The 24050-nt window shown below is 36.2% G+C and overlaps 1 protein-coding gene across 1 annotated transcript in view; it reads right to left on the reverse strand.

The window, feature by feature from the left end:
- Window positions 1-21876, reverse strand: part of SLITRK6 (SLIT and NTRK like family member 6) — a 56651-nt gene extending 34775 nt beyond the window's left edge. Inside the window, exons 1-2 of the mRNA XM_087726192.1 lie at window positions 21738-21876; window positions 15521-15728 (exon numbers count right to left, since the gene is read on the reverse strand). Coding sequence (XP_087582318.1) covers window positions 15521-15603 — 83 coding nt within the window. The 5' untranslated portion in view covers window positions 15604-15728; window positions 21738-21876. The remainder of the gene's footprint in view (window positions 1-15520; window positions 15729-21737) is intronic.
- Between the last annotated feature and the right edge of the window lie 2174 nt (window positions 21877-24050).

Below are 24050 nucleotides of genomic sequence, written 5' to 3' on the forward strand. Positions count from 1 at the left end.
ATAGTGCCGTGGTCAGATAAACCTTGGAAGTAATTGAAATATGCCAATCCAAAACATTAACACAACTCAATTCATAATATGATTCAATCCAGGGGTGCAATCAATTTACCTTTCCTACTGGTTTGGTAGCAATGTAAGTGCATGTGCATGCACAGAGCATCAAAAATGGATTGTAAAAGTAAGCGAACAACGAGGGGAGGAATCCGCTGTACCATATGGTTTAGATTAGCTAGAAAGCAGGAAATCCTGCTTTCTAGCTAATATTAATCACATGTCACAGCTGATCATTGGAAATACCGGTTCGCTCAAACCAGTAAGATATTTTTTACTACCAGTTTTGCCAAACTGGTAGTATTTTTACTACTGGTTCAGGTGAACCGATCCGAACTGGTAGTGTTTCACCCCTGATTCAATCTGGAAACTTCCCAACATCTACTCAAACTGAGAAGTAACAAATGCAATTTATATAAATAATCTGTAAATTTTCAGATAAGTATGGGTAATTCTCTTGAAAAAAGATCATACCTGATCTCTAACAGCATCACCGTATTTGTTTTTCTTTGCCTAGCTATTTGATTCAACAAAGGAAGAATCAAGGAACTTGTGCAATACTGCTATTCTTTTCCTAATCAGGTTATTGACTCTTTTGTATTGGGTCAAAATCACTATGCTCTTTGATTGAAATTTAAAAACTGCTTGTGAAACAAGTCTTCAGTCTCTTCATTTTTTTTCCCAACAGGATGGGCATTCTGCTAAGTGGCACCAAGATCTATCCAGGTTTTAACAGAATCATAGGATTGGAAGGGACCATGATGGCCAAGGTCATTTTGTGAATCCACAATAAAGGAAAAAGAAGTTGTGTGTATGCTGGACATCATGCATTGAACGGAATCCCACTGCCTTGTTATGTAATCAGTTCAAGGTTTTTATTTGGATTCTTCCTAATGCTTCATCATCTTACTTCTTACTGTTCTTTTTGTCTCTGAAGCTAAGCCCATATTTACAAATCTTTGCTTTTGTCCTTCTGCTTTCACTGCCTTGGAGTTTTGAATGTCACTGTAATCTGATAGTTTCTGTGAAACTAGCATTTGTTTCATTGAAGTTGTTCACTGATACTAGGACTTTGATCAGAAAGGGGTAGATTCCCAGTTTAAGTTTATAAGGACCTTAATGAAGCCATGAACTTTGATTGCTTCCCCTCCAGTGGTGGGTTTCGGCTGCCGTTGCAACCGGTACGCTGCAATGGGAGCTGGGTGTGCACCATGGGCACATGCGCTATGCATGCATGCGCACTCACAAAGAGGATTAGGGGACTGGAGGCTAAAACATATGAAGAACGGTTTCAGGAACTGGCTATGTCTAATGAAAAGAAGGACTAGGGATGACAGGATAGCAGTATTCCAATATCTCAGGGGTTGCCACAAAGAAGAGGGAGTCAAGCTATTCTCCAAACATCTGAAGGGAGGACAAGAAGCAATGGGTGGAAACTAATCAAGAAGAGAAGCAACTTAGTACAAAGGAGAATTTCCTGACAGTTAATACAATTAATCAGTGGAACAACCTATCTCCAGAAGTTGTGAATACTCCAACACTCGACGTTTTTAAGATGTTGGATAATTATTAGTCTGAAGTGGTTTAGGGTTTCCTGCCTAAGAAGGGGGTTGGATTGGAAAGGTCCCTTCCAACTCTATTCCATTCTATTCTATTCTATTCTATTTTAAATTGTCTACTTCCACTGGACTTCCACTGGACAAAATGAGAATCTTAGACATTGCATTGAAGTTGTCCAAGGGCTTAACCTAAGCACCTAAGAATTACCTAACATCCCTTCCATGCTTCCATTTTCTAGTTTCCTTGTTTCCTTCCATTGGTTCAATTTTCTTTCAGATTAAAATTGCTTAATAATTTGATGTCTTGCATGAAACAAACCAACAGAGAAATCCTTGCAACAATTTACATGTTCAGAGCACTTTCTCACAGTAAATATATTCCCTCAGACCCAGGGTTCTGAGCACAAGGGCTACAGCAATTAATTTTGAAAACATCAGAATGAATAGCATTATTTATTTATTTTTTCATTTCATAGCCTCACCATAAGGCTGGTTGAAAACCTTTGGGGAAATCACTACATACGGAAAGATAATGTTCCTTAGGGAGAAACATTAATATAACAGCGGATTGATCTTGTGATATTAAGTCTACCTTAAATCAAGAGCTATATAATTATTTAACTAATATTTTTAAAACATGGCTGGTATTTTCTTATTAAAAAATCAATTAGTGATTCAGACCAGTCATCTTTAATTCAAATATTTTGTCTCAATACATTTTTTTTTTATGTTTCATCTTATGGAACATTTTTAAAGGAGCAATTGTTCAAAACCTCTAGTTTGTGTGCGTGAGAGAGAAAAGAGGAAAAGAAGGAAAATAATTCACAATTATAGTTGTTGTTTTTTCAATTAAGAGGTATAATTGCTCCTAAAGTGCATTTACAGTCTCCAAGGAAGCATAATAGAGTTTCCCATTATCTACAGCTCAGTGACATCTATAAATATATGTTAAGGACCATTTGTAGACAAAAAACTGCTCTTAAACTTGTGTGTGTGGGAGAGTTAAAATGGGTAAAATATAGGCATCGAAAAAAGAACAAGAAAGGAAACTCAAGAAAAGGAAGATCAGGATCCCCCCCCCCCAATGTTGCAAAGTCTTGCACAAAGTTGCACCTTTGTGAAGTTTTAGGAAAACAAAATGTGAGATTAGATCAGCTATCATTACTATCATTATTGAATTCTACATGCAAATATTGGGACTACTTCAAAGAGTTATTGGCCTAGCATGGACTTTAAGGAGAATGTGGTTGATGGATAGGTAGAGACTATACAGTGGTGGAAACCTTTTGGGAAAAGTGTACAGTATTTTTTAGGTTTGATGGCTAATAACACCACTTTTTTGGGAGTAGTACCATAAAATTATATATCTTCTGTCCAGGTAACATGGGTTTTAGCCCAGTTTAGTCTTTTTAACCTTTGTTAAAAGTACCTTTTTTTTGTGGAATTCTAGATTTTAGGCCAAATTCCTGCAGTCTGTGCCGAACAGTCCTTGCACTCAACTTCACATTGCATTCAACAATTTCAACTGTAGCCTTGTTCATTTAATAATAATACTTTACATCACTTTCTCAGTGACCAGTCAACACTTTGCACCATTACTTTAATTTTAGTACGTTTTACAAGCTCATTAAATGGAAGAACACAAAAAACCCAACCAACTTCATAGCGATCATATAACACACTGACAAATGTCCTCCTCTCAGCTTCAATACATGACATCAATAACTGAATCCTACTCATTGCCAAAACAAGATGACACCTGACTGGCTCTCTAAACACTCATGCTCATTGGCTAGAATCAGATGAAGGAAAGCTACCTGATATCAACCTAAGCAAGTTGCTTCCTTTTTCTGGTTATTGGCTATAACTTTTCATAGAATACAGATAACTGAACAAACTTTGTTGCATTACATTCTTGATTAAATTATCTTTCCATTGATGTGTAATTTTATGGTACTACTTAAAAAAAGTGGTGTTCTTAGCCATCAAACCTCAAAAATACACTTTCCCCAAAAGATTTCCACAATTTTGGCCACTATTGTAAATTTGCATAGAATGTGTGACTCATTTTTTGAATGTGCTTCTCCCCCCCCCCTCTCTCTTATGCACACTAATAATCTTTTCCTATGCCTTGTTTTTGCATGATTTTATTGTGTCATTTTTAGGCCATTGTGGGTGACCCTTCTCAAAAGACAATGTCCTTATACTGTTTTTATCAGCTCCTCGGGCAGCCTGGCCTCTTATTGCCTGAATTGCAAAGGTCATGTTGTGATTTAATTTTCAGAAAAAAGACTATATATAACCAATGGCTATGTTTTTCCCTTTCATTCCTTTCAAATGTTATGTTCTTAATCTGTATTGAAAAGCCCTATTCTAATAATAATAATAATAATAATAACTTGGAAGCTTTATCAAAGAGATAATGGCAACATTTGGGCTATGTTTCTCTTGCAGCTTTTAGACTTTGATGATCACAGAAATACATCATTTGTATTTTTAATGGATGCAACAACCACAAAGCATATCGCCAGTGATGAACACTGCTGGTGAAGCACAGATCAAAAGGAAGATGGCTATGCCAAAGGGTGAACTGTGACTAGAACTAACTATAAAGTAAAAAAAATATATCTAAATTTGAATTGATCTTCTATTGACTTCATGAATGCCAAGCATTAAATGTAGGGATGTTTTTGTCGGAATTTGTTGCATAAATTCAAATCCAGAACCACACACAGATAACTGATGCAGCAGGATTCATTAACTTCTTTATATACATAAGAATAGATGAATAAATGTACAATACCAACAGGTGGTTCTTCCAAGTAAACACAAGGCAGGAGAGTCACAGGCAAACCCAAGCAGTTAATTTCATATCAGCAGACGAGCCCAGATGGACTGCTAGTTTACTTCTCAGAGCCGCAGACAGCTTAAGTTTCTGTTTCAATTCTCTGCACAGACTCAGATCTGTTTAAGCTCCCATTGGCTGACTTAGTTGCTCTCCCAGTCATGAATATTTTAACAGTTTTTCATTTTCTATGCCTCAATAATGTAGAGAACCATGGTAAATGTTGCATTATTTTGTGAGTCAACTAGTTTAATTCTCTTGATACAAATAAATACAAACATAAGAAGAGCTTTGTTGTAAGACCCTTCTGTGCTCAGTGGTAACCAGATGCTTATATATACAAGAGGGCCATGAATCCTCACTAACTGATACACATTGCTTCTGAAATTGAAGGTGAGATATTATTATCACAGCTACTAGCCATTGATAGCTTTATTATCCATGAATTTGTCTAATGCAGCTATATAACTTGTTTTCTTGTAATTAACGATAGGCACAGAGCAGATGCAGAACATAAAGAAGGAAGGGTTACCTATTCCCTTCACAGCATGAAAAGACTTTCTATGTTCATACATTGTAAGGCTAGAAAGTTAAAATACTTTGTTTTAGTTTATGTCATTTTAGACCTGACACTTCAGCCACATTGCTCAGAGGACATGTGTCAACCTGAAGCTGGTCTCACAGAGGCCATTTTTCAGTCTTCAGTGTTGCCACACTGGAGCTGAGGGATAGGGAGGGGGGAATAGAGATAGCTGGGCTTTTGTAGCCAAAACAAAATAGTTTCTCCTGTAAATCAAGGACATTCCAACAGCTGGCTGGAGAGAGGAGGAAGAGGAGAGAAGTAGCCAGGCAACCAGCTAGCATCTAGATTGGACAATATGATTTATTGTATGGGGGAAAGGGAAATTTTCACTTTTTAATTAGTTGAGAACCACTGGAACTCTCAGAGTTGGTTTTCACTAGTCTGTGCCAATATGATATCTCCAAATAAAACTGTTCTTTGAGGAATCCACCTGCCTCCGAGTTCTGTTTGCTATGGGTGTATTACTTGGAACACTGACAACATGTTTGCTCTACTTGTCCTGTTGGATCTGGCATGCACTGGATCCCATCTACAAGAGTGTGTCATCTGGCAGGGCTCAGGAAGAGAAGCTTTTCTACTATGGCATCTGCCCTCTGGATCATCATTGCTCCAGAGACTGGACTTCCTCTGATCCTTCTGGTCTTTGTTAAGGTATGGACAATTTGGTTTTGCCATCAACCCTCATGTTCTGATAGCATGGGGTTTCCCCCCTTCCATGTCAGAAGCACTGAAGCACTGATGTGGTGAAAGGCTCAACCAGTGACATCCCTGTTGCTCAGGAATGCCCAGTTGGGGCCCCCTTTCATGTCCCCATTAGTTGCCCACGAACTTAAAGTGGTGCCCATCTGTTTACTTATGGTCACCCGATTTTCAAACTGCTAGATCAGCAGGAGTGGGAGTGAGTGACGAGGACCCACCCTGCCACATGGCAGCAACTGGGTCTCAAACACAAACCTGCCAATTGTCATGTCTTGACCTTGAGAGCCACCACCATGTTCCTGTAGTATGGATGATCTTATTTCTTGGTCATGATTATGTGAAATGAGTAGTTCTCAACTACTATGTTATTTTGTGTGAGTTCTGTTGTTTTTAATTACACTTGTTTTCAAATGTGTTTTAATTATGTTTTCAATTGTGGGCCATCTAGAGTCAGGCGTGTAATATGTGCAGCTGCATACATTTGTAAATAATAAAATAAATAACATAAAATAAAGTAGAACATTGTTGTCACTTGGTATTTGATTAGGAAGAACATCTTCTTCTTCCTTACGCTTCTAGTAAGATTTGTTCTCTACTATTTAAATAAAAAATGTAGCTACATATAAGTTATCATGAAAATGTGTTAACTTGACTCAGTGATCCTTGTTGTTCCATCTTCTAATTAGTAACATTGCTGATCCACTTTCTTCACACTGTTAATTATGTTCTTCAAGAAGTTATAGTATGGGAACTATGTCTCTCTCTCCTCTCTCCTTCCCTCCTCCCGTCCCTCATGGTCCCACTTCCAGTCCTTTCCTTTTGAACATTTAATCACTTTAAAAGCCCATGACATTATATGTTCTGGTTAGAATTGTGTTTAATACATTCATTACTTCCTGTTACCTTGAGGCAAATTCAACTTCAAGCCAGTTGTGTGTACTCCAATAATATAATAAACAATTGCAACAACAGCATAGTAATAATAGGAATGCATCACATGCTACATAAAAACAACAACATAGAGCTTTTACCAAGAAAAAGTAGTGGTTGTGGTTTGTGGCAAATGAATGGAGTGAAAAATTTAGTCAAAGTCTAAATTATTACATAAAAGCAAGCAAAGTGAAGATGCTTATAAATGTCTACAAGGAAAACATTTTTCGATGTGACAAAAGCAAAAGCAACATTCAACATTGAACACTTATATTGGCAAATGTCTTTAAGTGTGGCTTTGGTTTCCACGTTAAATAGGTTCAGTGTTGAGTGGTTTTCTTGAATATGTGGGTGTAATGATGACAAGAATTAACATAATAGAGGAGCTGTAGTTTACTTCTCAGTAACCTCTTTAAAATATAATAATGAATATTTAAATTAATATTCAATATTTAATAATATTTAAGATAATTTAGCAGCTCTGCATTTATGTTGCCAGGCAATCAGATGGACTTAAGAACTCTAAGTTGGGCTTTTCATGCAATGTGATATATGTGGAATCATAGAATTATAGGGATGGAAGGAAGTTTAGAGGTCTTCTAGTCCAACCCCTTATCCAAGGCAGGAGTCCTTATACCATGCTGGACAAATAGTTGTCCAATCTTTTCTTAAACACATCCAGTCTCCACAATTTGCCGCCACTGCTCCAGAAAGCAAGCTATTTGATTGGTTAACTGTTCTCACTGTCAGAAAATTTCTCCTTAGGTCCACATTGAAATCCTTCAACAAGCTTCCACCCATTACTTCTTGTTGTGTCTTCAGGTACTTTGGAAAATGAATCCATCCATTCTTCTCTGTCACACCTCCTTAAGTATTAGTATTGAAACTTAGAAGACAGTTATTATGTCAGCCCTAATCCTTCATTACGCTATACACACCTAGTTCTCTAAACTGTTCATCAAGCAGTTTAGCCTCCAGACCGCTTATCAAATTCATTGCTGTTCTCTGCACTCTAACTAGGATCTCATCATCTTTTTTGTATCCAGGCAACTAGAACTGGATGCAGTATTATAAGTGTAGACTCACTAGTGCAATATAGACTGGTACCATCACTTCTCTTGCTCTTGATGCTATTTCTCTATTGATGCAGCCTAGAACTTTATTGGCTTTTTTTGACATGGGTAGCACACTGCTGGCTCATACTTAAATGGTGGTCCACTAGGACACTTATGTTCCTCACACAATGACTATTGCTGATCCAGGTGCTCACCACTCAACTGCCTGTTGTCAGATGACATAGTTTATGTGGCTCCATTTATTGTAATGTATTGGGTTCTGCAGCTGGATCTCCTGTTACTTTATATTTAGCCAGATAACTAATGATTTGTGCTATCAAGAATATGGAAAGCATAAAATTCCAGTCACTTTGGTTGATATGGTTTTGAATGGCATATATGGTACTGGTTCCATAGCAGAATGTACTGCCAGTCTGGCACAAAACTTTCCTTGATATATTACATGGCATAATCCAGAACCCCATACTTTTCCCTTTGTTATGCATTGTGATTGTAACTATTCCCAGCTGTTCTACACATGAGAACCTATGAGAATACTTGAATTGGTCTGATTCTCAACATGGATAATAAAATCTGTAGATTCAACTCAAGATCCATCTCAGCAGAAACATTTGGTGAAAAATATTAGAATCTGAAAAGGCAATATGATTCACTTTACCGAGAGAAGTTTGGATGGATCTATTCTCAAGAATTATAATAAATTCTTCTTATGGTCATGTCGGTGTCAACCAAAGTATAATCTGTAATTCAAGAATAAGGTAGAAGACTCTAAATCATGGTTTGATTCAGAATGCTGATTGACAAAATAGGTTCTGATAAGATCTTTTGCCCTTTGCAGGCATAGTCCAGATCAAGTTAAGAATTATTTAATAGATTTAACAGATTAATGGAAGGGACCTTATAGGTCATCTAATCTAACTCCCCTGCTCAAGCAGGGAACCCTACTCCATTTCTGACAAATGGCAGTCCAATTTCTTCTTGAAAGTCTCAAGTGATGAAGTCCCCACAACTTCTGAAGGCAACTTCTGTTCCATTGGTTGATTGTTCTCACTGTCAGAAAGTTCCTCCTTATTTTGAGGTTGAATTTCTCCTTAGTCCATCCATTATTCCTTGTCTGGCCTTCAGCTTGACCCCTCCTCTCTGTGTCAGACCCTCAAATATTGGAAGGCTGCTATCCTGTCTCCCCTGGTATCTTTCACATTCCAGTTAGAAAATGATATCAGTACTACACACCCAAGATGGGCTAATCCCAAACCTGATTTTAAAAGGGAGCACTGCAGGTTGGAAATCTCAGTTAGGCCTCAGTAATCTGTGCAAAAGTTACATCTAAAAAGATTAAAATGGGACGAGCTCCAAGCAATGCTATAAATACCATGAAACTTACTTTTTTAATTTTCAAAAGTTAGCAGCTTTGGTCATTTAGATTCATTTAATAACTTCATAGATTTAATATTTATAATTTTATGTTTTATTCATTTCAAATTTCTTTTCTATTTTATCTTGTGTGACAGGTACTGACTGAATTAGCAATAGCAATAGCAGTAGACTTATATACCGCTTCATAGGCCTTTCAGGCCTCTCTAAGCAGTTTACAGAGAGTCAGCATATTGCCCCCAACAATCTGGGTCCTCATTTTACCCACCTCAGAAGGATGGAAGGCTGAGTCAACCCTGAGCCGGTGAGATTTGAACCGCTGACCTGCTGATCTAGCAGTAGCCTGCAGTGCTGCATTTTAACCACTGCGCCACCAAGTAACTCTCTCTTCTGTTGATGTTACTCCTGTGATACTAGTTTCTGAATATATCTATCAGGTCAGGATAGATAATTGCCCAATGAAAATCCAAATCCAATAGTGTTCTTAATTTAATCAATCACTAATCCAGCGAGTCTGAATATTCTTGTAGTAACCAATCACCTAACTGAGTCAAAAAAAAACAAACCATCCATTGGGGAAACACAAAGTCCACACCTACTTCCTTTATTAGGAAATGCTTAGTAACCCATAAATCCTTCAGTCAGGAGAAGACTAACAAGCCATAACTAGCCCTTGTCCAGTAAGAACTTATATGATTTGATCCCTGGAGTAAATCAGTAATTGGGAAGCATATCTTGTGATGGTAGACTATGGAGTAAGTTACACCAAGGCTGGCCTTGAGGTCTTATCCAGTTTGGAGGCCATTGAAATTTGGATGGCATAACATAGATTAACATCAAAGCCAAGCAAAACAGAACTGCTGTTAGCTATTTCCATAACACAACTGACTTGTTAGTTAGTCTGCCCTGTACATCCTTGAATCCTTTTAAGATGAATTCAGTTAGTTAGTTAGTTTAACCACTGTACCAATGGGTTTCAAAAATTGTTCGAACCTACTCTGTGGGTGTGGTCTCCTTTGTGGGAGTGGCTTGCCACCCATGTGACTGGATGGGAGTGGCTTGCCACCCATGTGACCGTATATGAAGATGCCGACGACACTTGTCAGAACCACCTTAAATTACCTCACACACAGCACTGGCATGCATAAGAATATGATGTAAACTTGTTTTTTAAACGCATCTTTGGTTTGCATTAAAACAACTTCAACACACACAATGTTCTGATTGCACCACAAATGCAGTAGTCATCCTTACCTTTCACAGAGGCATTGAGTTTTATAAATATGAGCATGATAGTGAAGAATAATCATATCCAAGGACCAGTGGTGGGTTTCAAAAAATGTTGGAACCTCTTCTGTTGGTGTGGCCTGCTTTCCGTGTCCACTGGAACCTCTTCTAACTGGTTTGGTAGATTTGACAAACCAGTTCTACGAATAGGTGCAAACTGGTAGGAACCCACCTCTGCCCTGTACATCCTTGAATCCTTTTAAGATGAATTCAGTTAGCTGAGTGTTAGAAGGATCAACTGACTGTTTTGGTTTGCCTGTTCCATATTATCTCTTCACGGACCCAAATTCATCTACTACAGAGACCATACAGTTGAACATAAATATTTTTCTTCTTAAAGGAAGTCATGGCTGAATAGGACTACTATTATCTGATAAACTATAGGATTAACACTTGGTTCAAAAAGCTTAATTCAAATATGTGAGTGTCCTCATTCTCTCTCCCTATTTGGAGCCTTTCTTCCCTTCCACCAAGTATCAAAATTATCCATTCACACATAAACACCTTAATTTTACCAATGTGTTCCTTATTTCAGTGAAAGATCCCTTTTCAGGGTTAAATTTATGTGTTACCAACAAAGAGAATGACTGCCTGCGAAGGCCCCTGGATTGGGGCTGAAAGGGGAAAATGGAAGCAGTATGCTTCATTCCATAATTGGGTAGTCCTGATAGACCAGTCCCACTGGAAAAAACACTTAATCCCTTTTCAGTATTTATAAAGTAGTGTTATTTATTTACTAATTTATTTACAAAACAGGGGTTTCTTTTAGAAAATACTCTGGTGGAAATATTTATGCATTTACTTATTAATCAAATTTACATAGCTGCCCATCTCACCAAAAACAAATTTGGGCGGTCTGAGACAATCTAATAAAAAACAAGAACTGTAAATACAAAATTAAAAAAATGCAAACTAATAGATAGCATAAAAAACTATAGATACAAATCACAGGTGAAGGGAGACTAAAAATATTTATTCCAACAATGGAACCATCTGAGAAAGTCTCTGGTTGCCTGGGAATCCCAAGCCTGATAACATAACCACATCTTCAGGACTTTTTGGAATGTCAAACAGGTTAGAACTGATCTAATTTGGGGTGGAAGAACTTCCATGATGTATGTACCATGGCAGAGAAAGCACATCTTCTGAGACCCACCAAATGTAGGTCCCTAGCTGGCGTTACCTACATCATACCTATTCTGACAAATTCCTAACAGTGGCAGCAATCAAACAATGGAATGGCTTGGCATCAGAAGTTGTGGGTACTCCATCACTGGAGGCTTTTAAAAAGAGACTAGAAAACTATTTGTCTGAAATGGCATAGGGTCTCCTGTTTGAGCAGGTTGGAGTAGAAGACTTCTAAGGTCCCTTCCAATTGTATCTATTCTATTCTATTCTACCCTACCCTAATCTACCCTACCCTACCCTATTCTACTCTACTCTACTCTGCTCTACTCTATTTGGCTGATATAACCAAATATTCAATTACAAATCTACTTAAATTTACACATAGCATATCATTTTCAAATCATTTTGGTGTAAGTTCCTCATTTAGAGTTGTTCAAGTTGTTTTTCCTATTTTAGCACATATGAGTTCAAACATGCTTGGGATAAACACATGTCGTTCATTGGACAAAAATTTAAAATTTAAAATAAAATACAAAAATAATAATTTAAAACAATAATAAATTAAAAAGAAAAAAAATAAACTTAAAGCGGGACTCAGTAAACTACTAGGTCTTTTTCTGCCATCATTTTTCTACATTTCTATGTGATCGATTATACATCTATTAGAAGAAGAAGATGCAAAGTGGATAACAACAAAGAGCAAATTGCTCCAGTTGACGTATATCTACAAAATCTCAGCTACTAACCTGATATTTCTCTGAAACCTTGTTTTATTTTTAATCCCATTGAGATGATTGCAGAGATGAGTTGTTCTATCCCACCAGTTTCTTAATTCTTTGGGAAAGATACAGAGCAAAATATTCATTAATAAAATGTTATGGAAAAACATAGCTTTTATTCAAAGTTAGCTTCTTTTGGGTTCTCGATGGCAGTGAAATTAATGGAGAACTGTCACTGGCAGTACTGAATACATAATCCAAACAAGGATCCCGTACAATTTAAGTGACAAGCTTTACTGAACAATTTCCATATATCTGCTAAGAAATATTGTCTGAAAAAAAACAACTCCGAAGTAACCTGGCATGCATTTTTTAAACTGCAGTGTAAAACAGTTCTCTTTTTTTTGCTGCTGTTATTTTTTTTTAATTCTTATTTTTGCTCTGCAAATTGTATGTCATTTTTTTCCACCATGAATAATGCAAGTATGATTTGAATGGGATTTTTTTCTTTCTACTGACTACAAATAAGCAGTTAATTCAGAATGAGGATGGGATGAGGATGACGAGCGAAATGTTATTGTTGCTGCACTGCATCCAGCTTACATTTCATCACACAATGCAAATAACTTCAACAGCCTAAGGTAGAAACTAATATTGCCATTGTTATAATTGTTATAAAGTTTTTGTTGTGCTGAGGCTTGTTATAGTGCATTGCTCAAAACCATGCTATCGAATCTGAATTTTTTTTTTAATATATATTTATCCCGCCTTTTTTTCTATATACAACTTAAGGCAATGAGCATATCTAATACTCCTCCTCTTTCTTTCTACACAACAATCACCCCTTGCAATGAGTTGGACTGAGTGAGAGTGACTTGCGCAGTGGCCTACAGTCATTAGAACAGTTTTTCTAATGCTAAGGAGACTAGAACTCACAGTCTCCTGGTTTCTGCAGTTAACCACTGCAGTGAATGTTAGAAAAAGAAAAAAGAAACCTGCTGAATTAATTAAATATTTTGATCCAAAAATGCTCACATTTTCACACTATTAAAAAGAATAGAACCTTTTTTTTTTTAAATGCATGGATGGTGCTTATTGTCCATTTAAATGTTATTGTCAACTGCTCAGAGTCACTTAGGTGAGGTGGGGGATATAGAAATGTGATAGATAGATAGATGACAGAAAGATGATAGATAGATAGATAGATAGATAGATAGATAGATAGATAGATGGATGGATGGATGGATGGATGGATGGATGGATGGATGGATGGATGGATGGATGGATGGATGGATGGATGGATGGATGGATGGATAGATAGATAGATAGATAGATAGATAGATAGATAGATAGATAGATAGATAGATAGATAGATAGATAGAACGACAGACAGAAGGACAGGCAAATAGAGATGGATGGGTGGGTGGAGAAACAAACAAGCTATGAGTTCAACAATTTGAACAACAAATTTTAGTATCTCTTCTTTTAATTAAAGAAGGTCATCCTAAAACTATGGCTCACCGAAGAATTTCTTTATTTGTTGCCTTTTTATTAACATTTCTTCCTTTTTCTTTTTAATGTTTCATTAAATGTTTCATTTTTTAACTGGGAAGGCTTTGAAAGTGTTTGTGTTCTGAGGCTTATGTTATTAAAATGATCAATACAAAAGAAAAATGTGGGTGGAGCCAAAACAAGAAAATCCAGGTTCGAGTTTAATTGTTTATACAGATGTTTCACCCTGGCAAGCATTAATAGAATTGAGGTCTGCATGACATGCTACTAAAAATACCTGATTCTCCAGTTTGATCTCAAATAGGAAGAACAGTAATAGTTGTATGTTTACTTACATTTATCGGCATAATGTATTCAGTAAATCTACTTCTAAGTAAGTACCATATTTTTCAGAGTATAAGAAGCACTTTTTTCCCTCAAAAAAGAGGCTGAAGATCTGGGTGCATCTTATACACTGAATACAGCATTTTTTGCCTCCCGAAACCCCACCCCATTTACCAAAAATGGCCATGCATAGCCTTTAGGAGGTTTTCAGAGTGCTTCAGTGTACTGTGGAGGGCAGAAATGAGTGAAAAATGGGCTGTTTTTTGCTCAATTTTGCCCTCCTACCCCAGGAGCACTCTATAAGTCTCCTAAAGACTATGCATGCCCCCTTTTTTTGAAAAAAAAACCAGGATTGTTTTGGGGGGGGAAAGGTGGGGCATTTTGGGGAGGTCTGCAGAGTGCAAAAACTTTTTTTTTTAATTTGCCTCTTCAAAATATTGGTGTGCCTTATACTTCGGTGCGTCTTATACTCCGAAAAATACGGTAATACTTGAAAAGAAAAACAAAACAAAATTTTCTGCCTTATATAGTTCTCTTCCTCTACCTTGTTCAATCACCATTTTTTAAAAGTTAGCATAGATATTCCAGAAGGAAAGAACATGCAAATTAGAATATAGATAATGCTTAAATAAAGGTTGGGCTCCAAATATAGCCTTATTTATAAAATAGAACTGTAAAAAGAAATGGGAAATGTGTTAGTCATATCTCAAATTTTCAGTGCTTCTAAGCCACACGCAAATCCTGGGTTGATCTGAAATCATGCTCTTTATATAGCCAAGCTAATTTTGTCTTTGTTTCCTTTTTTAAAATTTGTGAATATAGTTCTATTTCTAATTTTTAAACTGTTTTTTTATTCATCATGCTCTTTAATCTAAGCACAATAAGGTAAGGGTAAAGATTCCCCTTGCATATATGTGCTAGTTGTTCCTGACTCTAAGGAGCGGTGCTCATCTCTGTTTCAAGGCCGAAGAGCCAGCACTATCCGAAGCTATCTCCGTGGTCATGTGGCCGGCATGACTAAACACCAAAGGTGCCTGGAATGCTGTTATCTTTCCACCGAAGGTGGTTCCTGTTTTTCTACTTGCATTGTTACGTGCTTTCAAACTGCTAGGTTGGCAGAAGCTGGGACAAGTAACAGCAGCTCACTCCGTTACATGGAATTAGGGATTCGAACCGCTGAACTGCCAACCTTTCTGATCGACAAGCTCAACCACTGAGCCACCGCGTGCTGCGCTAAGCACAATACAAGGCCTATTTCTCCCCTCAACTCTGAGTTAGGCTGGACTGACAGAGAAGGAGTGGCCCAAAACTTTCCAATGGAATTTAAGGCATAAAGGAAGTTGGATTGCCACTTTCCTAATCCAACACCTTAACCAATACTCCATACCTGTTTTCAGTTCAGCTACTGCTCCAGATGAAGTTTTCAAGCTTACCTGCAACATTTCTCATGGTGTGGCAGGGTAGATGGCTTCCCCTTATTGCTAACATTTGTCCTGCCTTGGTTCCTCGATTTCATCCCCTCTCTCTGCAAGTCAAGGCACCTTTGTACTTGAAGGACATTTCCCTAATTTTCCAGACAGTCCAATGGATGGCTGCTTCTTCTTCATCCAGTGACACTTTCCCATTTGCCCCTTTCATTCACTGCAAAATAAACAGAACAGGGTTCCACTAATTGTTGGGTCAACAAAGGGTTCACTGTAGACTTAAGTTTGGCACTTCTCATTGGCCAACTGGGGAAAGCATTGACCAATTCCTGAGGATCCTTGGCAATCACAAAGGACAATTCTTCCATGAGTCTCTAGGTGAAGGTGGAGGAATGAAAATAGCAGCTCTACAAAAATGACCTGGATCAGGATCCAATTTATAAAATCTTCCAATTGAAATAGGCGGTGCAGTGGGGTGGGATCTGCATAGGTTTATGTGTGCATATACAGTATACTGATGCATTGTAAGTATGTATGAATAATTAAGCGTATCTGTCTGTGTGTGTCCTCCATTTTCCTCTCAATAAGAAGAACTCTTGGCAATAACTAGAGCTGATGGGAAGACAGTTGAATCCGTGTCTTTCTTCTAGTCCAACCCTTTAGTTCCTCTGCCATATTTTCTGTTTCTTTTATAGCTCAATTAAATTATCTAAGACATAATGACTACTACACTACCTCTCCTTCCACTGTTCATAGTGTATACTTTGCAAAAGGAATTTTATTTAATGTTCCAGTTGGTGCAACATTCGTTTAACATTTCAGCTACATTTTGTTGTTGTTACTGAACTTTAACACAGAGAAACCCGTATTGAAACACTCATGGGTGCCTGTTGTATTTAATTCCACTTTATTAAGTCTGTAACTACAGGCCATTAAATGAAACTTAAACTGTGGAAAATAAGAGACAATCAGCTTAGTTTTTAGTAAAACAAAGTATTTACATTAAGTGGGGGAATCTCCTTCAGGTACTTGGCCTGTAAATTTAAGCTACCGTAGCAAAAAGAGCTACATAATAGGCAGATTGCATCAGCCTAATCAGATAATTGCAGTTAGAAAACAAAATAATACTGTTTGATTATCAGAATTTTGCTGTTGGCATTTATTATCTTAAGGATCTTCTCTTATAAGTACTGAATGGATGCAACTATGGGACTGGCCTAAATGTCATGCTGTTAACTCTCACTGTTATACTTTGAAATCTTTGGGCTATGAAAGTCTGGCATAATTTTCATAGAGAAGGCTCTAATAGTGTGAAATGTGAAGAGAAAGAGTAGAAATCAATGGCCAGCATCAAGATGGAACTCAGGAAGTGTCCAGAAGAAGACCTGAAGGACTAGGTTAGGGATAGATCATATGAAGGATCTTTGTGGTGGCCAGGAATTGAAAATTGCTTAATGCTACATAATTATCTATCTATCTATCTATCTATCTATCTATCTATCTATCTATCTATCTATCATCTATCATCTATCTATCTATCTATCTATCTATCTATCTATCTATCTATCTATCTATCTATCTATCTATCTATCTATCTATCTATCTATCTATCTATCATGTTCCAAAGAAGATTTCAGAAACTATAATGATTTCAGGGTCATTATCAGAGTGTTGCAAGAATGTAAAAAAAAAAAAAAGTCAGGACATCATTCTTGACTCTGTGATGTCTTTGTTATTTGTGTTGCACATGGAACTCATATAAAAAGGTTCTACCATCTTGACTTTTTAAACACCCTCTTCCCTTACAGAGTTCTTTGGATGGCTCACCTGTCAACCCTAAAGTAATCTCCCCAAATATAGTCTCTTTGTTTTCCAGAATAATATATTGTAGTGCATTCTTTCAAGTAGGATGGAAGGTGATGGGACAATATGTTTGGAGTAAGCCATTTAGTATACATTTCTATTGGCAATCTATAAATGGGTTTTTGTACAATATATGGGATAATACATATTTCCGGTATATATTTTTGTATAACTTCCCTAGATTCCTGTGTGTTGTATAGGATATTAGAGACACATGGACACAAGGTGATATTTAATTAAACATATGATTGAATTAATGAACCTAATAACAGAAGCTTTGTTGAAAGCTCCCAGGCTTTCAGCAATTAATATTTGAAAAATAAAAGTAACACTTTCACAACAGCTTCCATCAGATTATACAATTAGCCTGAAGACAGAGATGGAACATTTATAGAAAGAATGACAGCTATATATTTTTTTTGAAGTAAGTCAAAGAAAGCACAGAGAAAATTCAGTTTCTCTGACCTCTAACATTGTTGATAATGTATAGATAACTTGGATAAACCGCTTGTTTTATGATCAATTTAGAAGTTTAGTCATTTTCTTTTTGTTGTGGATATTATAACTTTACTTTTTTTCCTTCTCATCTATGATTGGTTTGAGCAATTTTTTATGGGTTTGCTCCCATTTTTCCCAGCAACGGTTCCCCTTCATCATTTAAACCTTGATATTAAATGAGTATTTAGATTCAATATATCTCTTGATGTGCTAGGCAGTAGGCATTTTAACAGTGTTCTGTTTTCCTGTATAATCTGCTATTGTGTGTGTGTGCATGCATGTGTGTGCATGTCTGCATGTGTGTGTGCAATAAGTTAGTTAATCCATCTGAGCAATAATGTACATCATTATTTCTGAGTTATTTATGATGGTGACCTTTAGATACTATAAATTTATCTTTCTATGCTGATGGGTTTTCAGTGGAAATCCAAATTATTTCCCCCCAACTAAGAGAGATTAAATTCTTTGTTTTTCCTTAAATAAATAAAACCTGGGAATGTATAAATGAATTGGGTAAATGCTGCACCACAAATAAAAGTTCCTTCAAAAATCCTTTACACTGTAAGCATGCAGAGGCAGACGGCCTCTGGAAAGAGCATGATTATTATACTTTTATATCATTGCAACTGTAATATGAGTATTATAGTGCATTTTTATCATTTAAATCCCATAATGTCAATATTTTTACATTTTACATTCCTGGATAGTAATGACTGTCATAATTAATTGGCAGCATAACTGCTTATCTGGGGGGAAAAAAACAATAAAAAAATTCTTACTCCATAAAGGAATATCATGCTTAACAGCTTCCACTATTATTTATTTGTTTATTTGTTCGTTCGTTCATTCATTCATTCATTCATTCATTCATTCATTCATTAACACTGAAGAATGGAAATCTTTTCTCATTTGTTTATGTTCAAGACCTATTTAATTGTTACTATTTATTCCACTGGGGTGATATTTTTACAGATGAAAATTGTTATTCTTGGAGAAACATATGTCAACTTACTTATTACATGGTGTAATAAGTGTGAGCTTATGGTGTGAGCCATATCTCAACATGCTAAGTGGTTGTTGTTGGTAGGGTTTGTATTGCTCTCTATGTAACACTTAATCCTATTCCATGTTTTTTTCTTTTACTATGCCATTTTTATAGAGCTATTTTATTTTATTTATTTTTATTATTGTATTGTATTGTAAGAGGGACACAGTTGCTCAATGGCTAAGATACTGAGCTTCTCGATCAGAAAAGTTGGCAGTTTCGTGGTTCGAATCCCTAGTGCCACGTAACGGAGTTACTAGTCCCAGCTTCTGTCAACCTAAGCAGTTGGAAAGCATATAAAAATGCAAGTAGAAAAATAGGAACCATCTTTGGTGGGAAGGTAACAGTGTTCTGTGTGCCTTCGGCATTCAGTCATGCTGGCCAAATGACCACAGAGATGTCTTCAGACAGCGCTGGCTCTTCGGCTTTGAAATGGAGATGAGCAACACCCCCTAGAGTTGGGAACAATCAGCACATATGTGCGAGGAGGACCTTTACTTTTACCTATCGTATTGTATTTTTTTGTTTATTTTATTTTATTATTTATTTTATGTAGTATTGTTCCATTTCAGTTATTGTTACAATGAAATTTTGCATGTAGATTGTATTAGCCGTATGGATAGACACCAAATTTCAAGTAGGAATGTAACTCTTAAAATATATATCTATAGATAGATGATAGATAGATAGATAGATAGATAGATAGATAGATAGATAGATAGATAGATAGATAGATAGATAGATACATACATACATACATACATACATACATACACTCTTTCTATCTTGCTATCTCACTCTATCTATCTATCTATCTATCTATCTATCTATCTATCTATCTAACTAACTAACTAACTAACTAACTAACTAACTAACTAACTAACTAACTAACTAACTAACTAACTATCATCTATCTATCATCTCATTTCTCCTGTGGTCATTTAAAAGTACATTTTAAATGCACGAAGCTTTAACTCCCAATGAAAAGGAATTTGGATAGCAGGCTAGAAGCAAAATGAAAGGTGTGATATCATATCTGATCTGCAAAAATATAGACAGCCTTCAGCAGTACAAACATTACAAAAGATACTAACTAGTGGTCATTAAAGGCTTCCTTTCCCTTTTTTTCTTCTTTTAGCTCAATTAAATGGCCTGTTTCAAATCTGTTATCTTTAAAAACTCACCACAAAGTAATAATGCAATAATAATTCTTCAAGAAGAGTTGTGAGTGGCAGTGAGTCACTCAACTATTAAACTGCAACTATTAAACATTTCTATGATGGGAATCTACAGTGTTTGTAATTACCTTTTGAGATTCAGTGTGTCAGAGAGAGCGAATATAGATTTTAGAACTTTCTCATTCAAACCTGTTTTAGGTTTGAATCTTAGATCTTAGGCCACCTGGGGATCTTAGAAATAGATCCCTGGGTGGCCTTGAGCAGCTTAGTCTTAGCACATCGAAGTAGCTGAGAAAAGTAAGTTGGGAAGGAGGTTTCTTTAATGTACTGAAATAGAATTCAACATGCTAATATGTTTTAGGTGTGTTCTGAGTATTTCACACATACATTACATTACTCATATTTCTTCAACTCTTCGGATGAGGTTGGATAGAATTTAAGCCAATTTAACTTAGTCCAAAGATCTGGTTCTGAATCCCAATCAATTGATTGAAAGGCAAGAGTTGCGTCTATAGGAGAGTAGTGAGGCTGCAAGGCATTCCTAATATTATCACAAGCCATATAAAGCTTTATATACTCAAAATGTTTTAAGCACACTATACAGAATTATTAGAAAAGTATATTTATCATAACCAAGTTGTTAATAAAATATTATATGCATCCTGTTAAACGGAGTCAAATATATAGTCACAGTAATCTTGGGGATGAAAAATATCTTTGAACGTTTTGAATCGACTTAGATTTCTAAGAGAGAACAGTGTGATTAATGGAATTAATTCAGCCATGGATTTAATATTTGCTTTGGTGTCTCTGCATGCTCAATTTTTTTATGGAACACTACAAGAATTATGCCTCAATAAGAAAACTTGGTATAATCAGAAAAAGGTTTACATTTGGGGGGGGGGTTTGGAGTGGGGAGGGTTGAATCATTTAAATTTTCACTTTCCAGGTCAAAATCTAAAATTAGTAATGTTGTAAAAACAAACAGTTGCAGAATAGTAAATGTTTATTTGAAAAAGGGACACATATAAATTACAATAAAAAAATGCTTCAAATATTCTTGGTTATTGTTGTTGCTGAAAAAAACAGACCAGAAAATTCACATGGTGGCTGGTTTTTAAATAATAAATAAATAAATAAATAAAATAAATAAATAAAATAAAAATAAAAATTAAATAATAATATGGACATTTTATTCTTCCTGACCATGTTTGTCAAGTTTCATTGGAAACCCACACCTAATATATAAATGAGATATATATTATCTTTTACTAAATTGTGTATTTTGAATATAAAACTTGTCCATGCACTTATTTGACCTTCCAAATATGTAGAAATGAAATTTATGAATGAAGGTAAATATATGTATCCCAAGATAATTTTGCAGGAGCCAATCTGGTTCAGTCATTGGAAAACTTCGGTTCTGCTGACTGACCCAGATTCGATCCTGCAGAAATGAAATTGACTGTGGTCAGAGATACATTATCAGTCTTACAAGGTAAACCAGACTACAAAACCCATATCACGTCGGTCATACAGCAGTTTTCTCCAGAAAAATGCCAGATATGACTACAATAGCCAGTCCTCAGGCATAATGGACTGCCTATCATATCAGAGAAACATTATGGAATATATATCTTACCTGCTGTCATCCAGATTTATGGAGTAACCACTTGCAGAATTTCTAGTCACATGGAGAAGGCTGGTCTAAACAATACTTATGATTTTTAGCTAATATATTTAGAAAATCTTAGCAAGCCTCTTTATAAGTATATAGCTGTTAGAAGATACTCTCGGGCAGCAATAAAGTAGATATAAATACTTCAATCATGCAAACAAGGTCAACCTCCTTTGGCTTTTCTTGACAATCCAATCAGTGCTTAGCCAACTTGGGAAACAATCAGACTTCTCTGCATAGTTGCAGTACAGGTACCACAGACACGTGATATAAGCATGAGGTTGCAGTATCTCTGTGTGTTCTTCAATTAGTTTGCCAATGATAAGCAACAGAATATATAAAGCATGGGTAACTGGACTGCAGCATAATGCAATCAAAATGATACACAACAGAATTATTGCAGCTAAATATACACACGCATGCTATTGATCAACTATCAAACTTTCAATTTGCATTTGATTAGTCATATGCAGTTTTCTTGGTAGCACCACTGAAATTATTTGCCACTTCCTGATTCTTTTTTTTTTTCAGCTGCCCAATCTCATCTACAGACTTAAGAATTCCTGGTTATCTACTATTCACACATATGCCAGTTGTAATATTAGCTAGCTTTTCTCAGGATTTCTCATGGTCAACTAAGTGCTTTCCACATGCTGGGAAATCTAGGTATCATGAATGTCTGCTTTTAAATAACTTTTATAAATGGACATTTGGTAACATTCATACATTCAGCTCTATTTGATCAAGTTTTTTTTTAAGAAATTGACTGATAAGGCACAAATATTGTGTATAGATAGATAGATAGATAGATAGATAGATAGATAGATAGGTAGGTAGGTAGGTAGGTAGGTAGGTAGGTAGGTAGGTATAGGTATAGGTATAGGTATAGGTATAGGTATAGGTATAGGTATAGGTATAGGTATAGGTATAGGTATAGGTATAGGTATAGGTATAGGTATAGGTATAGGTATAGGTATAGGTATAGGTATAGGTATAGGTATAGGTATAGGTATAGGTATAGGTATAGGTATAGGTATAGGTATAGGTATAGGTATAGGTAGATAGATAGAGATAGAGATAGAGATAGAGATAGAGATAGAGATAGAGATAGAGATAGAGATAGAGATAGAGATAGAGATAGAGATAGAGATAGAGATAGAGATAGAGATAGATACACACACACACACACACACACAAACATATATAATTTTTATAATATTTAGACTTTGTGAAGTGGCCTGAAATAATTATTGACCTTGGCACTGCCCTCATAAATGAACAGAAAACTTTTGGAGTGGGTTTTTGGATTGATAAATGTAACATTACTATTTTCAGTTTTATTTGTTTGTTTGTTTGTTTGTTTATTATTAAATTGATCATGTTTTGAAATTGTCCCTCTCCCTCACAGAGGGACATTGGAATCTCATTCTCTATCTCTTATTTGTAGATAGTCCACAGATTATTAATATAGTACCATAGATACTTATATAAGCAGCAGAGTGGCCTAGAGGTGAAGATGCTCATCTCCCACTTGGAAGACTAAGAGTTCAATCCTAGGCGGTGACATATGTTTCTCTATCAGCACACAAAAATAAAATATCTGCTGTGAACTTCTCATAGGCATCAGGAAGGGCATCTGGCCAGTAAATGCTCAACTTCATTCAGTCACCCTGATGTCACCCCAAAGCAAGGGATTTGTTGTTGTTAATCGTGAAGTCATGTCCGACCCATCGTGATCCCATGAACAACGATCCTCCAGACCTTCCTCTCCTCCACCATCTTCTGGAGTCCATTTAAGCTCACACCTACTACTTCAGTGACTCCATCCAGCCACCTCATTCTCTGTCATCCCCTTCTTCTTTTTCCCTCAGTCTTTCCCAACATTAGGCTCTTTTCCAGTGAGTCCTTCTTTATCATTAGGTGGCCAAAGTATTTGAGTTTCATCTTCAGGATCTGGCCTTCTAAAGAGCAGTCAGGGTTGATCTCCTCTACAGGGCTCTAAAAAGGAAAAAAAAACCTATAGATAATATACATCAAAGAGGAACTGGCAGAGTAACAAATTGGGTACCAAACGTTAGAAGCAAATAGTGCAATACATTACCAAATCTCATACATATACTTCATCTGAAAAATCAGATTTGTTGTGATTATTTGCCAACACAAATTAATCAACTACTGAGACATCACCTTCTCTGGTTGTATTCTTCTTGTTCTCCTCTTAGTGTGCCTGCAAGAAAATAGAATCAATAGCATTAAGTGACTTTATATCAGGCCTGA

The sequence above is a fragment of the Thamnophis sirtalis genome, unplaced genomic scaffold, assembly GCF_051295495.1.
Source record: "Thamnophis sirtalis isolate CommonGarterSnake01/CBP01778 unplaced genomic scaffold, rThaSir2_p1.2 scaffold_12, whole genome shotgun sequence".
NCBI classification, from domain to species: domain Eukaryota; kingdom Metazoa; phylum Chordata; class Lepidosauria; order Squamata; family Natricidae; genus Thamnophis; species Thamnophis sirtalis.